The sequence below is a fragment of the Eretmochelys imbricata genome, chromosome 20, assembly GCF_965152235.1.
Source record: "Eretmochelys imbricata isolate rEreImb1 chromosome 20, rEreImb1.hap1, whole genome shotgun sequence".
Classification (NCBI taxonomy): Eukaryota; Metazoa; Chordata; order Testudines; family Cheloniidae; genus Eretmochelys; species Eretmochelys imbricata.
In genome coordinates, this window is record NC_135591.1 from 2,880,311 (window position 1) to 2,903,554 (window position 23,244).

A 23,244-nucleotide genomic window follows, 5' to 3' on the forward strand; every position below is an offset into this window, starting at 1 on the left:
CTAACAACAGCATAAAGGGTGTAATATGCTGCCATTCTATCAGACAACCAGTCAAATCGATAATTAAGCCCTATCAATGCCCCTGCAGACTCAAAGCAACATCTGACAGGTTAGAATAGTTCACACTCAGCTCTACCTCACACCAAATGGGACTCTGGAAGAGATCCTTTCAGGTTTTACCCCTTCTAGTCTCACCTACCAGCCTCTGAATGCAGCCTACTGGAGTCCTCAGCTACTTTCAAATCCTATCACTTCTCTCTAAGCGCTAAAGTCTTAATTAAAACGATCGAGCCCAGCTCCCTGAACCTCACACTCCAGTATTCTTCCCAAATTTGGCTACAGCATCTGGCCCCCTCTGCTCCATCTTCCTGCATCCTCCGAAGGCTTCCCATGGGAGATTCGGAACTCTGCCTGCTTGGATTTACACGGACAGACAGTGATTAACAGCAATATCTATAGGGCTTGTGCGCAGCATGAGGGTCTTCCAGCTAGCCACTCTACCTGATGTTCCTTGCTGCCTGTATTCTCCGCAGTGTAGCTAATCAGTTTGAATGAGTTGTTCCACGGCCCAGTTTCTAGTGCACGGGGGAAAAGCGTTACTAAGCAGTGGCAAGATTCCCATTTTCACCGCTCCTGCCTTTTCCTTTCATGTCACTTAGGATTTCACTGGGCATTAGCTCCCTCCCACCACCTGCTGGTCTTGAAAACCTCCCTCTGCACCGCACTCAACTTTCTGGACAAGGACAGGTTTGTTTGTAGGCCTGGGGAATGAGAGAGAAGCAATCAAAGACATCTCATTACGTGGTCATACACGACAATGCCACTAAAGTTCTAGAAAAGCAGCGTTTTAAAATGGCAGGTATTGTCATTTACTTTGTACATGCCTAGCACAATGGGGCCCTGGCCTGTCTGAGGCTGGCAGGTGCTACTGCAATATGCATGTTAACACCCCGACAGCAAGTACAGGCAGGGACTCCACCCTCAGAGTTACACAACAGGGTGTAAAGAAGGGATGAATGCCAAGAAAAACTTCCCACCACCGCCGATCCAAGGAAGTGGTGGAAGATCCACCAGCTGAGCACGGAGTTGCCAACTCTTGTGATTTTGGGGGTATTTCCAAAAGCTCCCAGTGCTGAAATCAAGAGATCGCAAGGACTGTCTTTTTCTTCTGTTTTTGAACAGTACCTAGCACCGTACAACAAAGAAACGCTGTAGCCCAAGAGAGGTCACTGGACTGGGCCTCAAGAGACCTGGCCCTGCCACTGGCCTGCCAGGTGACCTTAGGCAAGGCACTTTCCTCTCTGTGCCTCAGTTTGCTCATCTATAAAATGGGGGTAACGACACCTCCTCTGCAAATTAAAATCACTAGAGAGACAGGGATGAAAAAAGTAAGTCCCTAGCCTTCATGGTGGCAGGGAAAAGCTGAGACACGTGAAGCGAGTGTAACCTAAAGCCTCAGAAACCAGAAGGCAGATCAAAAGAACGTGACATTTCTTTTTATAAAGAGGTCATGATTTTTAGGCCAATCTCATGATTATGTTCATAGAATCATAGGCCTGGAAGGGACCTCGAGAGGTCATCTAGTCCAGTCCCCTGCACTCATGGCAGGACTAAGTATTATCTAGACCATTCCTGACAGGTGTTTGTCTAGCCTCCTCTTAAAAATCTCCTATGATAGAGATTCCACAACCTCCCTAAGCAATTTATTCCAGTGCTTAACCACCTTGACAGTTAGGAAGTTTTTCCTAAAGTCCAACCTAAACCTCCCTTGCTGCAATTTAAGCCCATTGCTTCTTGTCCTAGCCTCAGAGGTTAAGAACAACTCTTCTCCCTCCTCCTTGTAACCTTTTATGTACTTGAAAACTTATGTCCCTTCTGTCTTCTCTTCCAGACTAAACAAACCCAATTTTTTCAATCTTCCCTCATAGGTCATGTTTTCTAGAACCTTAATCTTTTTGTTGCTCTTCTCTGGACTCTCTCCAAATTGTCCATATCCTTCCTGAAATATGGCGCCCAGAACTGGACACGATACTCCAGTTGAGGCCTAACCAGCACGGAGTAGAGCGGAAGAATTACTTCTCGTGTCTTGCTTACAACACTCCTGTTAATACAGCCCAGAAGGTTTTTTTGCAACAGTTACACTGTTGACTCAGATTTAGCTTGTGGTCCACTATGACCCCCAGGTCCCTTTCATGTTGGTAACATCGGAGTCATTAAAACCTGGAGCAGACTAGACAATTGAGAGCTCTAAAGGGAGCACCCTGGCATCACCCCCGGGGGATGAGGCCCCCTCAGAGATCTTCTAACCTCTGAACATTAGAATTTGCAACTGAACTTTAGACAGCAGGTAGGCTGACCAGACAGCGAGTGTCAAAAATCGGGACAGGAGGTGGGGGGTAATAGGTGCCTATGTGAGAAAAAGACCCAAAAATCAGGGCTGTCCCTATAAAATCGGGACATCTGGTCACCCGAACAGCAGGTGTCCATAAGCTCAATGTTCCACACTCCCGAAGGACCATTCTTGTGCTAGAGTCTGAGCCTTTTGCGTCCCCCTACAGGCTGGTGGACCTTCACACAAAGCAAGGAAACACTAGAACAGGGGTAGGCAACCTGCGGCCCGCAAGCGGATGTTCAGTGGCACTCACGCTGCCCGGGTCCTGGCCACCGGTCCGGGGGGCTCTGCATTTTAATTTAATTTTAAAAGAAGCATCTTAAACATTTGAAAAACCTTATTTACTTTACATACAAGAATAGTTTAGTTCTATATTAGACACTTCTAGAAAGAGACCTTCTAAAAACGTTAAAATGTATGACTGGCACGTGAACCCTTAAATTAGAGTGAATAAATGAAGACTCGGCACACCACTTCTGAAAGGTTGCCGACCCCTGCACTAGAATTAGCAGGCATGCCTTCCCGGGAACAGCAGAGGAGAGAGAATGTCAGGCCTGGGACCTCCTCTGCGATCAGCGGTTACACCTCCTTGTGACCTCAGGGCAAACAAAAAGCAAAACAAAACATAAAAGATTTCACCGACAGTAAGCCACAACTTTTATTTATCGATAGAAATAGTACAAATGTTAAATTTCGCTGCATTTTACTCTTCTCTGAAAAACCAAAAGGTTCCTCCCTTCTGATGGCTACATCGTCAATTCCTGGAGAGACAGAGAAAGAACAGTTAGAAAGTATCTCTGGGGGCAGGTCTGCAATTCCCTGGAGATTTCACTAAGCTCTGCACTCCAGCTCCCTCCAGCATGCTGATGCAGAAGAAACAGAGCAGCGTGAGCTTCAGACTGTTTATCTATCAAGCGGGGCCAACCGGCCTTGGGGAAGGCTGTTCTGGCTGCTCTGAGAGCAGAGAGCTGGGCAAGATCCTGCTTGGATACACACATGGGGGGGGGGAACAGAGGCAGGGGGACGCCTACCCCCCAAATAATAATTTACATCACAACACAGACCCAAGCGGATTTTGTACCATCTGTTATTTCCCCCCTTCCCAATGGGTGACGTCGGTGCAGACAATGAAAACTGCCAGAATGATGCAGAACTTGAGTTGAGACATGGAGAGAGGAGGGGGTAAGTAGGGATATGCCCTCATGGTAACTGATCAGTGAGCTCCTCACACCCATCAGCAGTGAAATGAGCATGCCCTGTTCTCCCCATTCAGGGAGGATTCACTCCAAACTGTAACGTCTGCTCCCCAAGTTTTGGGTTTGTTCGACTGGCTGGGAACTCCGCTCTGGAGGCCACTCACCATAATAGCATTTACAATATCGTTACTGTTGTTCTTCAGGGCCCGGACAGCCTTCGCGCGGGACACGTTCGCCTGGGACATGACCAGCTCGATGTCCTTCACCTCGACGCCGGTCTCGTCAACCTAAGCAAGAAAAGACCAGGACTGTCTCCCAGCTGATGGCACGGATCTCTCTGTGCCGTGCAGGTACAGACGGCCCCGACCCACTGGGGATTCCTCAATTCAACCCAAGCAGTAGGAGCACTCATGATCTGATTTCACTGCTTGCAGATTGGGGAAATGGCTGCTTCATGGAAGCAAAGGAATTACCAGGCTGGATCAGACCCAATTTGGTGTGTTTTCCTGTCTCCTGACAGTGGCCAGCACCAGCTGCTCCAAAAGGAAGGTGCAAGCAGCCTCGCAGTAGGGGATTCTGGGATGGCCAGCACTCAGGGCAAGTTTCTTCTTTCTACCATTAGAGCAGGAAGGCGGCAGAAGGGACAAGGAATCCCCAGGTACCATGTCTCAGTGTCTCCAGCACGTGTTATGGGGCAAATGGGCTCAGATGCCTTGCAGGTGAGTGCAATGGGGAGATATCACAATGCACACAGCAGCAGGAGCCCAGTAGCTGCAATAATCAGTGCTGGTGAGAAGCGCCTGCTCCAGAGTGGGGAAGGAGAGTAAACGTCTGGGGCCTGCCCTCTGCCGGGCTTCCCAAAGAGAGGATGAGTTGGTATGATGGTTTGGGTGAGGTGGACATCTGTCCCACTAGAAAATGGGCTGGGAACCCACCCGCAACTTGCTTCACACAGGGGTCCTGGACACCTGCCAGAGAGAGACACTAGGGTGTGCAAGAGGCCCAACGGGTAGCATGTGCCATTAACCACACGTGCACATTAATACAGTGGGTCCTTTCATCTGAACTGCACGGGCTGTGGGCTTCTGTTTCAGACCCCAAACATGACTGGGACCTGGAGGCAACATACCTCCTCTTCTTCGCTCTCCTCCTGTACGGTGGGAGTCTGTGTGTTTTCCTGAATGTTTGAGACGGCTTCTCCTTGCACTTTGAATTTCTCGGCAGCTGCCAGCTGCGCCTGCTGGGACAGATCTTCGATCTGGGGGTTGGGAGAAGCACAGAGCACAGTGAGATGCTGTCATTTAAAACTGAACCCAAAGAGAAGCCAGGACTTCAGAATGGAGCTTCAAGACATCCAAGGCCTTTCGAGTCAGCCACAGCCACAACAAGATGAGAAACCAGCCCCTAGAGAGGATTCAAAACCCACTCACATCCCACCAGACACACACGCACAGCAGCAGGGAAACTTATCTAGCACAGTTCTGTCTGAAGCAAGATGCCACAGAACTGCAATCCCCGAGGTCTGGCTGGGCCACCGCACTGCTGTGAACACAGACTGAAAGAGCGGTCAGGTGCTCCCGTCCATCATGAGCGGGCTCAGCTCACCTTTGCCTCACCGAAGACTATGTAGGTGTCTGATGCTGGGCTTTTATACACGTCTGGCTTCGTGATGACGAAGAGGATGTTCTTGGATTTCCGGATGGTGACTCGGGTTACACCTGTGACCTGGCGAAGGCCCAGTTTGGACATTGCCTTAAAAGCAAAGCAGAAGGGAAGGAAAGAGAAATAGCTCATTGAGACAGCCTAGGCAAGGTGTAACTAGCTCATTGGCTCAGGACATTGGGATCCCGCAAAGAAACCTCTGACATTACTGCGGCCGAGAAGCCTTGTAGACAGAGGCAGAGTGGAGAGAACCTGGAGGCAGAGTTCATTCCCAGCTCTGCCACCACCTTACTGGATGGCCCGAGGTCTCCTCTCTCTGTTTCAATCTCTCCTGTGGAATGGGCGCGCCTCCTCAGCAGGGGGTCACCAGGGCTGGCCTCTGAGCTCATTGGATGAGAGAGGACGAGGGTCACCCAAACTCCCCTCAGTTCTGCGCCAGCCTTGCCACTATACAAGCAGCACCATGCTGGGCCCGACAGGGTTAAATCAAAGGGGCGCAGAGGGTATAAGCCCCAGTGCACATGGAGATCTTGACAGAGTCATTCCTCTTCCCCGCTGGGCTGGCTGACTCCCGAAGGGAGGGCGAGGAATTGGGCCCACGGCCATGGTCTCTTACCTTTCGTGCTTTCTTTTCACTCCGGCTCTGCTTTGCTTTGCTAACTGGTTCTTCATCTATTTCAGCGGCTGCTGCGAGCTGCAGGGACAGGCAACAAGTGGGGCCTTAGCGAATCCTGGGGAAGACGCCCAAGGAACCAGCAGCAGGGGACCAGCTGAGATGGTCTCTCTCAGCAACCGCGGCTCTGCCATGCTGGGGAGCAGAGTTCAGGACAGAGCCAGCTCACTGTATGGGGGAGGGAGGAACAGAACTGCTCCGCATGCAGGCATGACTCTCCAATGGCCAGCATTCACAGCGGTGTGAGCTAGCTGAGACAGGATCTACAGGGCCTGGGAGGGGTTGCATCTGGGTGGATTGAAGAATGGGGATTTCCCCAGGGCCTTCCCCCTAAGCTGTGAGTACAGTGAGAGATGCATGTTCACATCCGCCTCAAGTGACTGCCTGGTCTCAATCAATTCACAGATCATGGCCCTCCATTGCGTGAAGATGAAAGGTTCTCGCTCACTTCCAGAAGCCAGGGAATCCTGCAACTCACCCCCACCGCACACGCTCAGCTGCAGGGACCGGACCCCTCACCTGTGCCTGCTGTGTGGTGGCCTGTGTAGAATCTTGTTCTTCGAGTTCTGGCACCGATTCGTCACTGTCAGATTCTGTGCCGGACCCTATGGATACAAACGTGCATTCACATTTTCCAGCGTGGGCCCCTGTGGGGAGTAGCAGGCCAGTCTGGAGGAAACAGACAGACCAAGGAAGCTGACCTGTTCTGGCAGAGCCTTTGCCATGGGGCTGTTTAGGGTCTCGTTATACCAAAGGGTTGACATTGCTCCTTCACCCCAGTTCACACCAAAATGAACTTCAATTCAATAAACTTATGCAAGACCTGGTATAGGAACAGTTCTCCCCACACCGATCCCTCTTGGGTAATAAAAGAACAGGCACATCCAAGGAGGACAACACAGACTAACAGCACCAAATGCTTTGGAAATCCAGTGCTCTGAAACGGTGGGGGGAAAACCTTGTGCGGCAGCAGACAGAAGCCTAGTAGTCAGACTGCATGACTGCCTGCTCCTTACCCTCCTGCTCTCTCTAACAACTAGACTGGAGTGGATCAGGATTTGGTATCTATGAGGCCATTGGGTTTACAGACCCTGCCTACACAGCTGACACTGGATTTTGGATAGGAAAGGGAGGGTGAATTTGAGGACGGGAAGAGGGGGATGATGGTTGGTATTCTGCCCCGTCTAGAAGCTGAGAAACAGGAAGGAGCTTAAGGTACTCCCCTAGGCGAAGTGGGAAAGTATCTGTACCTAATCAGAGGGCTGAGCTAGGGCACTGGGCACCCCCCATCTCCTTCAAAATTAGTGGGAGTCACAAGTACTCAGCTCTTTGCAGAATCCAGCTCCAAGCCCAAACCTCTACATTCATCAGCAGTGAAGTGAGTGTTAGGCAGGAGCAGATGATAAACAAGTGTAAAGGCGGGTTCGACAACACCAGAAGAGTGAGTCAGCAAAGCATAACTCGCATCACCAGGGACCCAGCTGGGGCGGGGAGGAAGACAAAATCTGACACTCTGTCAATGCCTCTTCAGTCTGTTTAAATGACAGCAAAATGGGGGATTGTAGGAGCTCAGGCCTAGAGCAGGGAAAGTGGCTACGAGTTACCTTGAGCTTGCAGGGTTGCTGTGTGTCTGCACAAAGCCAGGCCCACCCATGGCTCTATTAAAGGGGTGGTACGACAACAATTAAACCAAGAGCCCTTAGCAGGAAGCAGCATCTCCGGATGCTGAAATGCGTATCTGTGCCACTACCAAGAAGCTGTCAGGGATCTGGTAAGACTCAGAGGACCGCTGGGAGTTCATGAAAGTCTCTGCTGCAGTGGGTGTAGTTAGCTTGCAAGCCCTGACGTGTTGGAGAATGAAACGTGCCTGACAGCACAGAAGTGAAGAAGCAGAATCCGTCTGTGCCACACTCAACCCCCAGAGCAGACTGGGAGGGGCGAGTTACAACCCTCCTCTCCATGCTAACAGCCAGTTCAGAAATGAAGACCAGCTAGGGCACAAACTCAGCCCAATCTGCGATTTCCATGTGGTCCAGTCTCACTGGGAGTGGATACAAGGCTCGGTAACTAGACAGACCCATCAACCACTCACACCCTGACCCTCAGGCCCCTGCACTAAATGCTGTGTGCAGCTTGGTTAGGGTGTGCATAGGGCAGGCCACCACACCAATGACACATACAGCAACGCTCCCGTGGCCCAGAAGTGGGCGCAGATAGGTCAACTGACCAGCACACATGCTAAGAACTAACACAGGCCACGGAGACACATTTTAACATCAAACTTGTTTCCAGGGAAGTAAAAGGATAACCACAGGTGAACCAGCCAGGACGCTAAACCCGAGCAGGACTGTGAGCATCTGCCCAATACAGGCAGACTGAAAGTGACCACGATTAACCCTGGGACCTCTGGTGATCTTTGAGCTAACCTAGATCTCCACAAGGTTGCTGAGAAACAGAGAATTCGGAGAAGAATGGATTAAATACACAGCAGACGTTGGTGAAACATCCAAGTGGGAGGCTACGCAGTTCTGGTGACGCTGGTCCAGACGCAACAGAGTTCAAACCATCCCCCCGCCCCCCCCCCCCCCCCGCAAGCCAGCCCCATGCGTGTCCGAGACCCCTCCGTTAGTAACGTGAACCGCACTAGAACAAACTACGGAAGCTGGTGTCCAACACAAGAGCAGACAGCGGGCGGTGACCTGCCTGATACTGGGACGCCACGTACGAGAGGCTTTACCCCAGCCAGGATCCTGGTCAGCGCTCACGGCTCAGCACGGGGTTATTTTGGCCTCATTACATAGCATGGCACATGGCTTCTAAATGCTACGTTTCTAGGCTAACAAACCAAGCAGGCGAAGTGTGTGGGGGGGAGGAGGGGAATCGAGGCCCGACAGCCTCTACGAGGTTAGTACTCCGTGGGCAGCCGCTGACACTCCATGCACACAGCAAACCGAGGCCGCAAATACCCTTGTCATTCTTCAGCACGGGTCGCTTGGCTGGAGGAAGAGAAGCTGGGGCCTCAGCAGGGGCCACAGCGGGTCTGGGAGAGGAGAGATCCACCAGGATCGGCTGCAAAGGCAGTTCCCCGGCAGGCCCCTCAGGAGGGATGAGAGGCGGCAGCTCGTCCTCATCGATGGTAGCAGCGCAGACAGGGGTGGGGGGTCTAGCTGGTGCTTCGGGCGCAGGACCAGGTGAGGAGGAAGGCGGGGATGGTTTAGGAAGCCCGGGGCGGGGGGTTAGCTCTTCAGCGGGGGAAGTGGGCAGAGGTGCAGGGGCTTGGCTACTCGCTGGAGTAAGGGGAGTGGCAGGGAGGTCAGTGGAAGCAGCTGGCGAGGAAGCTGGTTTCTGGGGAGCAAGGAGGAGCGCAGGGGAGGAGGCGGGGGCAGAGCCAGCAGCCTCAGTTACTGCCTTTGGGACAGGGGGAGAGCCAGGGGTCACCAGAAGTGGGGAAGTGGGAGAGGCTGGGGCCACAGGGGGAATGGAGGGGGATGGGGCAGGAGCTGTAGGAGAGGCTGGGGTCTTTGGGGGAGGGAGAGGGGATGGGGCAGAGGCAGGGATCACAGGGGGAGTGGAGGGGGCAGGAGCAGGACCCACAGGGGAGGCTGGGGCCTTTGATGGAGGAGCAGGGGTTTGGATGGAAGTGGAGGGGGTTGGGGCTGAGGCAGGAGGAGCAGTAGAAGCTGAGGCCACAGCAGAAGAGAGAGGGGTTGGGAGAGAGGGAGGGGTCTCAGAGGGCATGGAGAGGGCTGGGGCAGAAGCAGGACCCACAGGAGAGGCTGGGGGCTTTGGTAGAGAAGCAGGGGTCTTTGGGGGAGTGGAGGGAGTTGGGGCAGGAGGTGAGGATGGGGCCTGTGTGGGGGAGAGAGGGGTTGGGGGAGAGGCAGGGGTCTTGGGGAGAGTGGAGGGAGTTGGGGCAGGAGGTGAGGATGGGGCCTGTGTGGGGGAGAGAGGGGTTGGGGGAGAGGCAGGGGTCTTGGGGAGAGTGGAGGGAGTTGGGGCAGGAGGTGAGGATGGGGCCTGTGTGGGGGAGAGAGGGGTTGGGGGAGAGGCAGGGGTCTTGGGGAGAGTGGAGGGAGTTGGGGCAGGAGGTGAGGATGGGGCCTGTGTGGGGGAGAGAGGGGTTGGGGGAGAGGCAGGGGTCTTGGGGAGAGTGGAGGGGGCTGGGGCAGGAGCTGTAGGAGAGGCTGGGGTCTTTGGGGGAGGGAGAGGGGTTGGGGGAGAGGCAGGGGTCTTGGGGAGAGTGGAGGGGGCTGGGGCAGGAGCTGTAGGAGAGGCTGGGGTCTTTGGGGGAGGGAGAGGGGCTGGGGGAGAGGCAGGGGTCTCCAAGGGAGTGGAGGGGGCTGGGGCAGGAGCTGTAGGAGAGGCTGGGGTCTTTGGGGGAGGGAGAGGGGCTGGGGGAGAGGCAGGGGTCTCCAAGGGAGTGGAGGGGGCTGGGGCAGGAGCTGTAGGAGAGGCTGGGGTCTTTGGGGGAGGGAGAGGGGCTGGGGGAGAGGCAGGGGTCTCCAAGGGAGTGGAGGGGGCTGGGGCAGGAGCTGTAGGAGAGGCAGGGGTCTTTGGGGGAGGGAGAGGGGCTGGGGGAGAGGCAGGGGTCTCCAAGGGAGTGGAGGGGGCTGGGGCAGGAGCTGTAGGAGAGGCTGGGGTCTTTGGGGGAGGGAGAGGGGCTGGGGGAGAGGCAGGGGTCTCCAAGGGAGTGGAGGGGGCTGGGGCAGGAGCTGTAGGAGAGGCTGGGGTCTTTGGGGGAGGGAGAGGGGCTGGGGGAGAGGCAGGGGTCTCCAAGGGAGTGGAGGGGGCTGGGGCAGGAGCTGTAGGAGAGGCTGGGGTCTTTGGGGGAGGGAGAGGGGCTGGGGGAGAGGCAGGGGTCTCCAAGGGAGTGGAGGGGGCTGGGGCAGGAGCTGTAGGAGAGGCTGGGGTCTTTGGGGGAGGGAGAGGGGCTGGGGGAGAGGCAGGGGTCTCCAAGGGAGTGGAGGGGGCTGGGGCAGGAGCTGTAGGAGAGGCTGGGGTCTTTGGGGGAGGGAGAGGGGCTGGGGGAGAGGCAGGGGTCTCACGAGGCGTGGAGGGTGCTGGGACAGGAGCCACAGGAAAAGCTGGGCAAGAGGTTGGGGCCAGAGGGGCAGCACCAGGGACCACCAGAGAAGCTGAGGTCCCAGGGGATGTGAGGGGGGCTGGGGGAGCAGCAATGACTAGGGGAGGAACAAGAGGGGTGGGGGAAGTGGGTTGGGCCACAGGGGTAGCAGCAGCCAGAGCTGATGTCACAGGGGGAGAAACAGGAGCCAGAAGGGTGAGGGGGGCGGGGGTGGCTGAGATTGCGGGAGGAGCAAGAGGGCCTGGCGCCGCAGGGGCCACAGGAGGAACGAGGGGGGTCAGGGGAGAAACAGGAGCTGTCAAAACTGGGCATCTAGGAGAGGCTGGTGCCGCCAGGGGGGCAAGAGGGGTGGTGAGAGAGACATGGGGACACCTTGGGGTAACAGAAGGAGATGCCAGTGCTGGGCCCCCAGGGGACGCTGGAGTAACTGGGGAAGCAGCAGCAGCAGGCCTGGGAGAGCCTGGAGTGGCAGAATCGGCTGGGGTCCCAAGAGCTGGGGCTGTAGGGGGAATAGGGGGAGGTGGGCTGGGCACTGGGATGCCAACAGCTGCAGCTGGGAGCTTTAAGGGAGCGGAGAAGGTAGGAGGCATCAGAGCTGGGACCACAGGTGGGGAGGCAGGGGCTGCAGGGGGAGCTAGTGCTGGGGAAGCAGGAGAGGTTGGGGAGGGGGGCTGCTCTCGTGACACAGCCAGGCCCGTGGGGGCACTTGGAGAGGAGGGCTGGGCAGGGTTAGCAGCAGGAGCTGGAGCTAGTGCCGGGGAAGGAGCAGCATGAAGAGACGGAGAGAGAGAAACAAAGTGAACCAATGAGAAAAGAAAACCAAGGGGGCCAGGGGAGAAAGGTGAGTAATCCAGCGCGACCCCGCGTGGGCTACAGTCCAGCTACCCGGGCAGACGGGTGGCCCCACACCCTCGCCAGGACACTGCCAGGCAATGGCATTTTAACACCCTGTCCCTTGCAGCTCTCAGAAAGCTCTCCTCGCACGACAGACGCTCCCGTCTCCCGCCCTCCAGAGGGAGACAGATCCGTGTATTTTAACACACAAAATACCCCACCCCTAAGGGGAAGTCCCCCTGGCTAACCCTGCCTGCACAGCTCCATGCCCCCATCCCCACGGGCACACATGCAAGCCCCCTAACCTAGAACGCCGGCTGCCCACCCACAGCGTCCATGTGTCAGTAGCACATTGGGGAAGAACCCTGCTCCAGCTCGTTTTCCAGCCCATAACTTCAGTAAAATGATCCTGGGGTCCAGAAAGCTATGGAAATACAGCAGCTTTATTTCAGCACAAAGACCCAGGAAATCATTCTGGCCCGTTGGCCTTGAACGCAGGACCCTGTGCGGGTTTCTAGACACCAGGTACAAGTGCCTGACAAGCCAGACGGAGCGGTCGGTGTCTGGTTGGTTCGGCATTTGCCTGGCTCTGGAAATCCCCCGGCTTTGGTGGAGGATGCTGTCCCAGCAGACTCGTACATGCATTCAGTTTTTCTCCCAAAGGGATTCTGGTAGCATAGGGGAAGTAACACACCCCTGTGCTTCACACAGTCCAATTCAAAGCTTGGCTCCCTCAGCTACTATGGAGGTGTGGTCTGCAGAGGCGGCAGGCCCCAGCATGCAGGGTTCCACCTGCATCCAAACAGGGCAGGATCACATGCCGGGCTTCGCGGTCTCTGAGGGCTGCACCTCCATATTAAACAGGAGTCTGGCTGCAAATGGCTCTTTTTCAGGCAGGTTAGGTTAGGCCCTCAGGCTCCTGGCAAGCGGCTGATGCAGCCTGAGCTGGGCAGAGTGTGAGCACGCCATGCTCAGGGCCAGACAGCACTGTTTGTCTCCTAGCATTTGGGATGCCTGAGAACGGGAAGGAACATCACAAGTTGCTGTACAGCTCCTGAACGTTGCGGTTTCATGGTCCCAACACACCAGGCTCTCACACGGATCCTTTATCCCAGGAAAGCAGCCCTCAGATCCTAGGAGCAAACACTCCCTCCTCTAGCCTCATCCATCCCCAGTGCTTTACAAACATGCAACTAAAAGCCTTGCGTGCTCCTGGAATGCAGGTTTTCTTTTACACATAAGTAAACCGAGCCACACGGCAGTGACGTGGGAGAAGAACCCAGGAGTCCTAGCTCCTAGGCTCCTGCTCTCGCACTGCACGTTTTGCTAAACGTTTTTGTTAATGGGGCTACCCAGCACAGCAAACATTGTTAATGAGACGCACGCGGGGGACATGAGTTCAGAATACCTGACGCTTGAACAGGAGCACCAGCAGGAGGGGCAGGGACAGCAGGAGCTAAACAAGCAAGAGCGAAAGGTTATTACCGACAAGTCCTTCCAATCAGGAACTGCTGCAAGCAAGAAGGTTCTGCTCCATTTCCAAGACAAACCAGGTCTCACAAGAATGGTGCCGCTCACCTTTCACCTCTGGATACCAGAGTTCAAACCCAGGCTGGGCTGCAATCCAAGCGAGCTAGCATGGGGAAGATGGATCCAGGACAGCGCTGTCCTGATGATTCTGCTGGTCAGGAGCTAGGTGCACTGGACCAGCGGCACACCAAAAATAAGCAGCGCCTGCCCATATGATATATAACGCTAGCGAGTGGCATCAGCCCTTTACTTTCTTGAGCCCTAGATGCACCCCAAACCTCTGAGGGAGAGAGCCCAGCGAGGTCTCTGGAAGAGGGTGGCAGGACAAGTCCGGTGAGACTGAACTAGGGAGGAACCTGTGCAGTCTGTATCAAAGGGATCCAGGGGAAGAGGCCACACTTGGCAGCGTATGGGAATGAGCTGGTTCTCATGAGCAGCAATCTGCTTAGCCAAAAGCTGCAGGCATGTTGTTTTGCACAGCAGGCAGAGGGGTCAGGCAAGGAGAGCTGACCTGCTCCAGTTGCTATTCCACCATCAGGTACAGCTCCATTGGAGACACTGGGTGTGACTCAAGCAGCCTGGGGCAGCTTAGTTGGACAGGAACAGCAGAGCTGCTTGGGCTGTTACACCAGTTGACCCAGCATCGGCTTCCATGGGGAGGGGCTAGAAGCTAGGAATGAGGGGGTATTCATGATGAGCAGGAGGGTGGGGAAGAGGTGGTCTGTTCCCAGCAAGCCAGAGGCGTGGTCTGCAGGTGTCTGGGATGCAGATGGCTTCTCCACATTGTTCTCCTGAACAGCTTTAGAATAGAAGGGAAATGCCTTTTCTGAGTCTGACGCCTTGCCTTGCTCCCACTCTGGAGGGCCAGGTCTTCTCACAGCAGGGCAGTGCTGACTAATGCAGAATGCAAGGCTTGGCTGCAGCAGGAAGGTAACCCCAGCGCTGCACTGAGCAAGCGGCTAAGGCTTTCACTGACCCTCCTGCTCTGGGGGGAGGGAGCTGCACCCCGATCCAGGTATGAATGACTGACTCATTTATGTATCAGCCACTGATTTAGGGAGTCTGCACAAAAGCCACTTTGCATAGGTCACTTGACTGCTCACTCAGTGGCAGACACCAGTTGCTCATGTATTGTCCTGGCTCAGCCTTTCCCAAATCGGATTTAGTGCCAGTCAGAGACTAGAACCTGTCATCTCTCAGCTGCTGAGAGCCAGACAGCTAGGCCCAGTCCTGCACTCAGTGAGCAGGAGTTGGTTTCAAGTGTTGGTGAAATGTACGACAATAAAACATGGCAGATCCCAGAGTGGAGTCTAAAATTGGGAGTCCTGTAGCAAGGGGGAAGAAAGGCCCAGCACATGCCCCCCAGAAGTTACCAGTTTCCAAGTAGGGAAACCGATCAGTTTCTTAAAGGGGAACTACCAAGTCTAACAAAGGGGAGCTAATCTCGGAAAGGTGCTGAGCCGAGCATGAACCAGGCAGCAGGGGGCATTCACCGTAACTTTCCCTTTGAAAAATTCTTTCCAGTCTCCATGAGGCCTCATTGATCCTTCCATATTCACTCAAGATGCCTCAGACATTATCACTCTGGGACATCACTGAGACAAGACTGCCATGCAACTGCCAGCTCTAATGCCCCACAATGTGCTCCAGGGGCATCTCCTGCCAACCCAGGAAAGCAATGGATTTCATGGAGGCCGCAGACAACTGGTGAAGGCTCCTAATAACTGGGCTGTGGGGGGTGGGAAACGAAGCCCCATATTGCTGGACCTCAGGAGTTCAGCACTGCATTACGCTCTTTCCACAGGCCAATCTAACTCCAGCAGAGATACACTTAGGTGACAAGAGGTGCAATGAAACCATCTCAGAGATTAAATCTCACACACACGTAATCATACATGTTATCAGAGCCCTCTAACCAGTAGCTCCTTTCGAGCCCCACAAGGCTTTGGAAGATTCTGCTCAACGTGGAGCTGGTATTTCTAATGCCCTAGATGAGTCAGAGCCAGATTTTATTTTACAGACAGGGTAACTCTTCGTGCCCCCCTCCCCCGCACCTCCTGTAGTAACTTGAGACCTACCTGAAGGTTCCAGAGCAGCCTCAGCCTGGGAACCCTGGCCTGCCACCTCAGGACTCTTGGTGGCAACTGCTCGGGTCTGCTCAGCTGCCAGTGTCACTCCTGCGAGAGCCCAGCTTGCTTCCCCGGGGGCCGGGGGAGGAGTTACTGCAATAGCATCAGCTGTTGAGTACACACCACATACTACCAAGACCCACCAACCTTTATATGCTCCATGGCGTGGTAAGACAACCAAGAGATGAGAAGAATCAACAGTGGGGAAAATGTGTGAGTTATCCTCGGCGACCCAGCGAAAAACCATGCCCTGGGATGCTGCAGCTCTGTATGCACCCACGGGCACAAATGGTGCCTGGGAAGTTACCCAGCCATAGGAATCGCATCTACCCCTCAATGAGGCATTTAAAGAAAAATGACAGCATGACCATACTGCTAGTCAAATTGAGCTACCTACTTGACTCATGAATGACAAGCACAATTTAATGGAGAACTGGACTTTAGCCCCCCTCCGGGTTACTTCCCTTCACAAAACCTTTTCCCCAGCACCGTTTGATCATTCAAATGGTCCCAATTTTTCTTCTTGTCCCCAAGTCAAACTCACACAGCCCTTGGACAGAATTCACCACATTTACCAGTCATGCACTGTGTGGCTCCCCCATGCCTCAGGCCCAGTCCTACAGTCATGCAGTGTGCCCCGACCCTCTAGGCAGAAATGTAGCAAACAAGGCCATACTATTTGATAACTGGATCACAGCACCAGGAAACCTTCAAGAGAGACAATTGAGAAGCACAACATACAGTGGGTTGGAAAATCATTACTAAATTCATACACACTGCAAAACGCAAGCAGGATTCTGTTGCTTTTTTTTTTTTTAAAGCTGCACTGACTTTCAGTTCAACTCCTCCCTCCCTCCAAAGAGTAGTCAGATGTTCTTACAGCACATTCATCAGTGCTGCATCACAATGCGCGGTGAATGCCAAGCCCTGCTGTAACTTTCTGGCTGAAGCACCATGTTGCTCCCTGTGTCCACTTTTAGCCATTCCATTGGAGAGAATCTGTTATCTAGTCAGTTTCAAGGAGTTAAAAGGAATCTTGGTTCCTACACCTGCTCTAACACCCTGTGACTCTTTGCGGATTTACAGCTACGTTTTCCTATGGCTTTAAAAGGTTTCTCTCCTCCTTGCTGTTTTGGGAGAGACCCATACATGCAATACGGGAAACCAAGTACACAGGGGAAAGAGTAGGAGGATTTGTGGCACCTTAGAGACTAAAAAATTTATTTGAGCATAAGCTTTCGTGAGCTACAGCTCACTTCATCGGATGCACACAGGGGAAAGAGTGAAATTGACTATACACCAAGTGCCCTGAGACACAAAGAAAACAAGCTGAACAAAATTAATTTTTCTAATCTGTTTCACTAATAAGGACTTCCAGTGTTACTTGTAACAACAGTAGGTTACAAATGCGTGACACAAGCTGATGACATCCCCTGATAGAAGGAATCAGCATTTTACTGAATGTACCAAGTATGCTTTTGCAATTCCACTGTAGGCCGTGTAACACAGAGCTGGCTACACTGGGACTGCTTTGTCAGACTCTGAATGTTACCATACATTTAATAACCAATATCACTGCGGGCATCAAGCGCCTTTCGAGCTGACTGACTGAGAAACACCCACACAATCGTGTGGCGATGCTGTGGGACAAACAGTTCTGCCTTGTACACCAGCAGGCAGCCAAACAATGTGTGGTTAAGAGAAAAGGCACCAAGACCAATGAAACCAACATCCAGCATTTCACCTGGGTTAGGGCAGCTGAGACCCACATACTTGTGTTTCACTTAGTAACCACAGCAAATCAGAACACTAGTTAAACGAAAACAGGTTGGTGTTTTACAGTTAGTATTTCTGCACATCACACACTGCCAAAGCCTTGGTTGTACAGCTGGGCAGCAGTATTGACTGACCCCTTACTGCCCTTCAAGCATGCTACCACCATTTCCATTCAAAGAGCCCTCTTAACTCATCCATCTGAGCAAGTGAAACACAGTCAAGTTACCAGCGCTCAAACTTCCCTTCCTTCTTCAAGGCTTTTAACTAGACTTCCAAAAGCCACCAAAGGTCAAAATATTCTTGTTCTCCCTCCCCACAAACTGGCTTCACCTGTCCTTGAAGTTTAGGCTGGATGAGTTTCGGGATCCTTTCAGAAGGTGTATAATAAAGCAAAGCAACACTGACCTGTCTCAGCCTGAGGCTGTGGCAGTTCCTGCTCTGTGGCTGGGACGGTTTCTGTCGCTTCACCAGGCATTTCTGAGAGCAAGAAAGAAAAACAGATGCCACAATTAATGAAGGATTCAGTTCTTTGGGATTTGAGGAGCTAAGAGAAAAAGTCCCATGACATTCACAGTTAATGTCTCAACCACAATCAGGAAAGCCAAACAGATGCACTTTTGGGTGGCTACAAATAAGGAAGTTTCATAACACTTTTGAAACAAGCAAGAGAGAAGCTGTAATTTTATTTCACCATGAAATTGCAACTAAGTGGTCGTTCCCATTACCAAACCCTTGTATCACAGCATTTCGCATTTCCAACAAGTAAGTAAACTCGTTATGCATGTCCTCAGAGGCAAGAGGTCTGCAATGGTGATCACAGTGACCAAGAACGTAAAGAGATTAAAAATGGAACTGCATATTCATATGGATATCATGAGTATCTAGTGTTATAGTTAATGCAAATGATATGAACGCTTGTGTTTCAGAACAAAACCAAATCTATTAGAGATCTGAATGCCACCTCTGTTTGTGTGTGTGTGTGAGAGATGGGGGCTGAGGGGTTGTGTGTCAAATAATCCCTCATCTGCCTGCTGTGGGGTTCTTACACCTTCCTCTGAAGTTTCTGGTACCAGCCCCCATCAGACAGGAGATTGGGCTAGACAGACTTTGGGTCTGAAATGCACTGGCAACCCCTATATTCCTATGAAACTCAGCGGCTTAGATAATAATTCTTGGCCCATATACACAGCACTTTTGACCCGGCCAACAGCTCTTTACTGACTTCAGTCAGCTCTCACAACTCATCATGAGTTCAAAAGAGGGGTGTCCTCCTCTACTTGAGAGAAAAAATTAAGGGTCAGAAAATTGAAGTGACTTGTCAGAGGCCACACGGCTAGCTGGTGGCAATCAAGGATCAAATTCTTCCTGTCCCATGAACAAAGTACAGGGAGCTAGCAGGACCCAGAAGTTTTGGCCAAGGGCACTGGGACAATCCTGCATTGTGAGACGCACCCCCTGCGACCTGTAGAGCCAGCACTGGTTGCGAGGTCTCCTCAGAAGACCCCACACATTCAGTACAGCGCTTGGGATCGGGTTTATCTACCTGGGCCGGATGAAGGGCTGAGTCAGACCTGGGATGTGAAGTTGTGGGGGCTCCAGACAGTCTTGGGGTTTCAAACTTGAGGCTCAGACACCCCCCCGCCCCCCGAAAGCCCAGGACGTGTGCAAGAGCTGGCTCCACTCCTCACAGTTCCAAAGTTAGTCTGACAGGAGGGAACTCCTGACCCACCCCAGAAGAGGCTGGGAGTGGGGGAGACATGGACACCCCCCCATTCGCAAAGGGAAATGACTCCCCCCCACTCAGAAATCCCCCCCTCAATTTCTCCTAATCAGGCGACCTTCTACCCCCCCCACACCCAGTTGGGGGGAGACACCCCCCTACCCGCCAGGTACCAGGGAGGGGCTTCCACTGGCCCCCCTCCCCAGGACCTCCTCCCCCGCCCCCGCCCGGGAGCCCCCCTCCCCGAGGCAGGGAGGCCCCGCACCCGGGCGGTAGCTAGGACCCAGGCTCCCCCGATGCGGGGCCCGGGCCGGGCCCGCCCAGCTCCTGCCCGCACAGGCCGGGCCCCCCCCGCACGGCCCCCCAACCCCAGCACCCCCGGCCGGGCCCGCCGCCGGGCGGATGGCGGCGGATAGACGCGTCAGGACTCACTGTGCAGGGAGCCGGCTTCAAGATGGCGGCGGAAAGAGAGAGACTGGGGCGGAGAGGGCGGTGCTTCCGGGAGAGCGAGCGAGGGCTTCCGGGGCAAGGGTCACTCACCTCCCTCGTCCCCCTCCCCCGGGGACAGGGAGCTCCCCCAGGGGCTGTTCTGTGCGCCTCCCTCCTCTTCCCCAGAGCCGCGCCCCACCCCGTCAGGGGCTGTGCCGTGCTCCTCCCTCCTCCTTCCCAGAGCCCCCCCAGTGAGGGGCTGTTCCCTGCCCCCCCCAGGGCTAGGGGACCCCTCCGTCAGGGCTGTTCCTGCCTCCCCCCCCAGGGCTAGGGGAGCCCCCCCAGTCAGGGCTGTTCCTGCCCCCCCCCAAGGCTAGGGGACCCCCCCAGTCAGGGCTGTTCCCTGCCACCCCACCAGGGCTAGGGGACCCCCCCAAGCTGGGCCCCCCTCACTTAGTCCCAGGGGCTGCTCCCTGCTTTAAAGGACCCCCCCATTCCCCCTACCCAGGGGCCATTCCATGTTCCTCCCCCCTCTCTGCCAGGACCTGCACCCCCTAGCTGGGGGGTCCCAAGGAGCTGCCGCCAGCTCTCTCCCCTCCCCGCACCCCACATTTTGGCTGTGGCTGCTCCAGCTGCTTCCCGAGGAGGGAGCTGGGGGTTAGTCTGCTCCCCAGCCCAGTTCTCTCTCACCCTGGCAGGGTAACAGACTCAGCTGGGACTGGGGGGCCTGGGCTGAGTGACAATCCTGTCCCCACCGTCTGCGATGAAGGAACGTGGCGTCTCCCCGCCCGCCGGGGCAGGTCGGATTTTCCAAAGAGCCCAGCTGATCACTCTGGATCAGCGGTTCTCAACCTGTCCAGATGACTGTCCCCCTTTCAGGAGGCGGATGGGTCTTGCCTACGGCCAAGTTTCACCTCACTTAAAAACTACTTGCTTACAAATCAGACATAACAAAACAGAAGTGTCACAGCCACACTGTTACTGAAAAATGGCTTCCTTCCTACCATATAATTTTAAAATAAATTGATTAGAATATAAATCTTATACTTACATTTCAGTGTTTCAGAGTAACAGCCGTGTTAGTCTGTATTCGCAAAAAGAAAAGGAGTACTTGTGGCACCTTAGAGACTAACCAATTTATTTGAGCATAAGCTTTTGTGAGCTACAGCATCCGATGAAGTGAGCTGTAGCTCACGAAAGCTTATGCTCAAATAAATTGGTTAGTCTCTAAGGTGCCACAAGTCCTCCTTTTCTTTTTACATTTCAGTGTATAGTATATAGAGAGCTGTGTAAACAAGCCATTGTATGAAATTTTAGTTTGTACTGACTTCACTAGTGCTTTTTATGTAGCCTGTTGTAAAACGAGGCAAATCTCTAGATGAGATGATGTACCCCCTGGAAGATCTCTCTGTACCCCCACAGGTAGGCATACCCCTGGTTAAGAACCAGAGTGGCTGGGTCATTACACATATTGACTCTATTTCCCCATGTTAAGTATCCTCACACCTTCTTGTCAACTGTCCAAATGGGCCAGCTTGATTAGCACTACGAAAGTTTTTTTTTCTCCTGCTGATAATAGCTCATCTTAATTAATTAGCCTCTTAAAGTTTGTATGGCAACTTCCACCTTCTCTGTGTGTGTATACATATATCTATATATCTTCTTACTATATGTTCCATTCTATGCATCTGATGAAGTGAGCTGTAGCCCACAAAAGCTTATGCTCTAATAAATTGGTTAGTCTCTAAGGTGCCACAAGTACTCCTGTTCTTTTTGCGAATAAGACTAACAAGGCTGCTACTCTGAAACCTGTTCTAGAAAACCTGCTCTCACTGTCAGACACAAACCCCCTCCTTTCCCTCCCCCTAAAAAGTGGGCACTTGCTTACCCCCAGGTTAGTTAAACTGTGCAAACCTTGCTGGAGATGCTCCAACTTTGACCTGAGAGCAGATTATTGCAGTTCAGCTTAAATCTAGTCCTACTCCACTTAAACTGGAATCCACAGAGGGCTCTAAACTCATTTAAATTCGCCCCTTTAGCTAAACCGATACAAATGACCCTCACACTGATCTTCCTGAGACCTTTCTGACTCTCCCATCCCTCTGAGCCTGGGTCCAGGGCAGGCCAAAAAGGGGAAGTTTTCAACTTAAGAAGTATGTCTGAACTTTTTATTTTCTAATTTCTATAAATTTCTATTGTTTATATTCTACAAACAATAACCCCTAGCTCTTATCAATGACCTCCCTTTGGGATCTACTATCATTATCCCCATTTTAAAGATGGGGAAACTGAGGTATAGGGAGGTGAAGTGACTTGCCCCACTGAACTGGGAACAGAACCCAAGTCTCCTGATTCCCAGTGTGGTGCTCTATCCACTAGGATACACAATCTCTCAGATTTCTGTAAGAGGGATGCATGAGAGTAAAATCATTCTCTCTTCCAAATTGTGCCCAACTTGTACTAGGAGCTGTACAGAGCTACAGGCAGGGGAGGTCTCTGCCCTGCAGTGTGTTCCCAATTGAAAGCTCCAATCTTGCAACTGGAACCAAAAAGCTAGATCCCCATGTCCCTATAGAGTCATATTGATTTCTAGTCTAGAGAGGTTCTTACATCACGCTCATCACTGGTACATTAAGCAACGTTACTAAATTCTGCCGCGTTTCAGCAGGACAACTTCCGTGTGCGAAGTTAAGCACGCACGCAATCATCTATCTGCAGGATGCAGGCCCAATTTACAAGCATCTCATAGTCACCATTACCATTTCCACTTGCTGTCACCTAGTTTCCTCTTTGTATTTGTGTGGGGCTTTCACGCAGCGCAGGAGAGAGTTAAAATCATTCAAAGCCATTAAAAGTGTTCAACTTATCAAGAGGAGGCCTAAGAGGAGATTTGAACACAGTGTATAAATACCTTCACAGAGGCAAAATCCCGGATACTGCAGGGCTCTTTAATCTAGAGGAAAAAGGCAGAGCAAGAACCGATGGCTGGAAGCTAAAGTCAGACAAATTCAAGGGAGAAATAAGGCACAGGTTTTTAACAGTGAAGGTGATTAACTACTGGAACAAACTTCCAAGGGGAATCGTGGATTTTCCATCTCTTGGGGGTCTTCAAATTAAGAGTGGGCCACTTGCTGGAAGATGTGCTTTAGACAAACACTTGTTAGGGGACTCAATGCAGAAGTCATTGGGTGAAATTCTCTGGCCTGTATTATACAGGGAGTCAGCTGAGATGTTCTAATAGGTCTTAACATCTATGAAAAACAAAATGTGATTTTAAACCCACAGATGCCAGCAGGGGGATGGTGCCGGGTCTGGAATAACTTTTGGGTCAATTTCAGAAATTGTGGATACTGCCCCTTGAAGGTCAACAGGGGGCACTCTTGCAAATTGATTTGCCTAGCAATGACTTTAAATGACTGGCTGTCTAGAAAAGGAGAGGGCTAAAAAAGAAAACAAACCACAAACAGCTAACCCCTGCACCTAAACTATCTGACCATGAACCTTTAAGGCCAAAGGGCTCTGGGAGAACTGGAGTGGCGAGGGGATACTTGCAGAGGGTTTGCACTTTATCCCACTCCTGAGTCATGTTTGTTTCTTTACTTCACTAACTAACCTCACGCATTAAAACACAAAGGGAGAGCAACAAACTAAATGGAAGAGCCAGGGACCCAAGTACCTGTCACTCACTGTATCCCTCAGACCTTTCCAGTCCTGCACCTAGCTGTAATCCCACCTCTTCTCTTTCCCCTGAGACATGGGGTCTAGTAATCTTTTCAGATCACTGGATAACTTCCCAACCATGCCCCGTGAACCCAACCAG

The 23,244-nt window shown here is 52.8% G+C and overlaps 1 protein-coding gene across 4 annotated transcripts; it reads right to left on the reverse strand.

The window, feature by feature from the left end:
* Positions 1-3,025: 3,025 nt before the first annotated feature.
* Positions 3,026-19,525, reverse strand: NACA (nascent polypeptide associated complex subunit alpha). Of its 4 annotated transcripts, XM_077838958.1 has the most exons (11): positions 19,428-19,525; positions 17,681-17,752; positions 15,449-15,592; positions 13,249-13,296; positions 8,890-11,754; positions 6,443-6,528; positions 5,867-5,944; positions 5,194-5,340; positions 4,718-4,846; positions 3,753-3,875; positions 3,026-3,153 (listed from the first exon to the last, which is right to left on the reverse strand). In XM_077838958.1, exons 2-11 carry the CDS (start codon positions 17,748-17,750, stop codon positions 3,139-3,141), a joined length of 3,705 nt encoding a protein of 1,234 aa, XP_077695084.1. In that variant the 5' UTR covers positions 17,751-17,752; positions 19,428-19,525; the 3' UTR covers positions 3,026-3,138. The 4 variants fall into 4 exon arrangements, with proteins under 4 accessions (XP_077695084.1, XP_077695085.1, XP_077695086.1 ...); XM_077838959.1 differs by lacking the exon at positions 8,890-11,754 and having other exon boundaries at positions 19,428-19,523; XM_077838960.1 differs by lacking the exons at positions 8,890-11,754; positions 13,249-13,296 and having other exon boundaries at positions 19,428-19,522.
* Between the last annotated feature and the right edge of the window lie 3,719 nt (positions 19,526-23,244).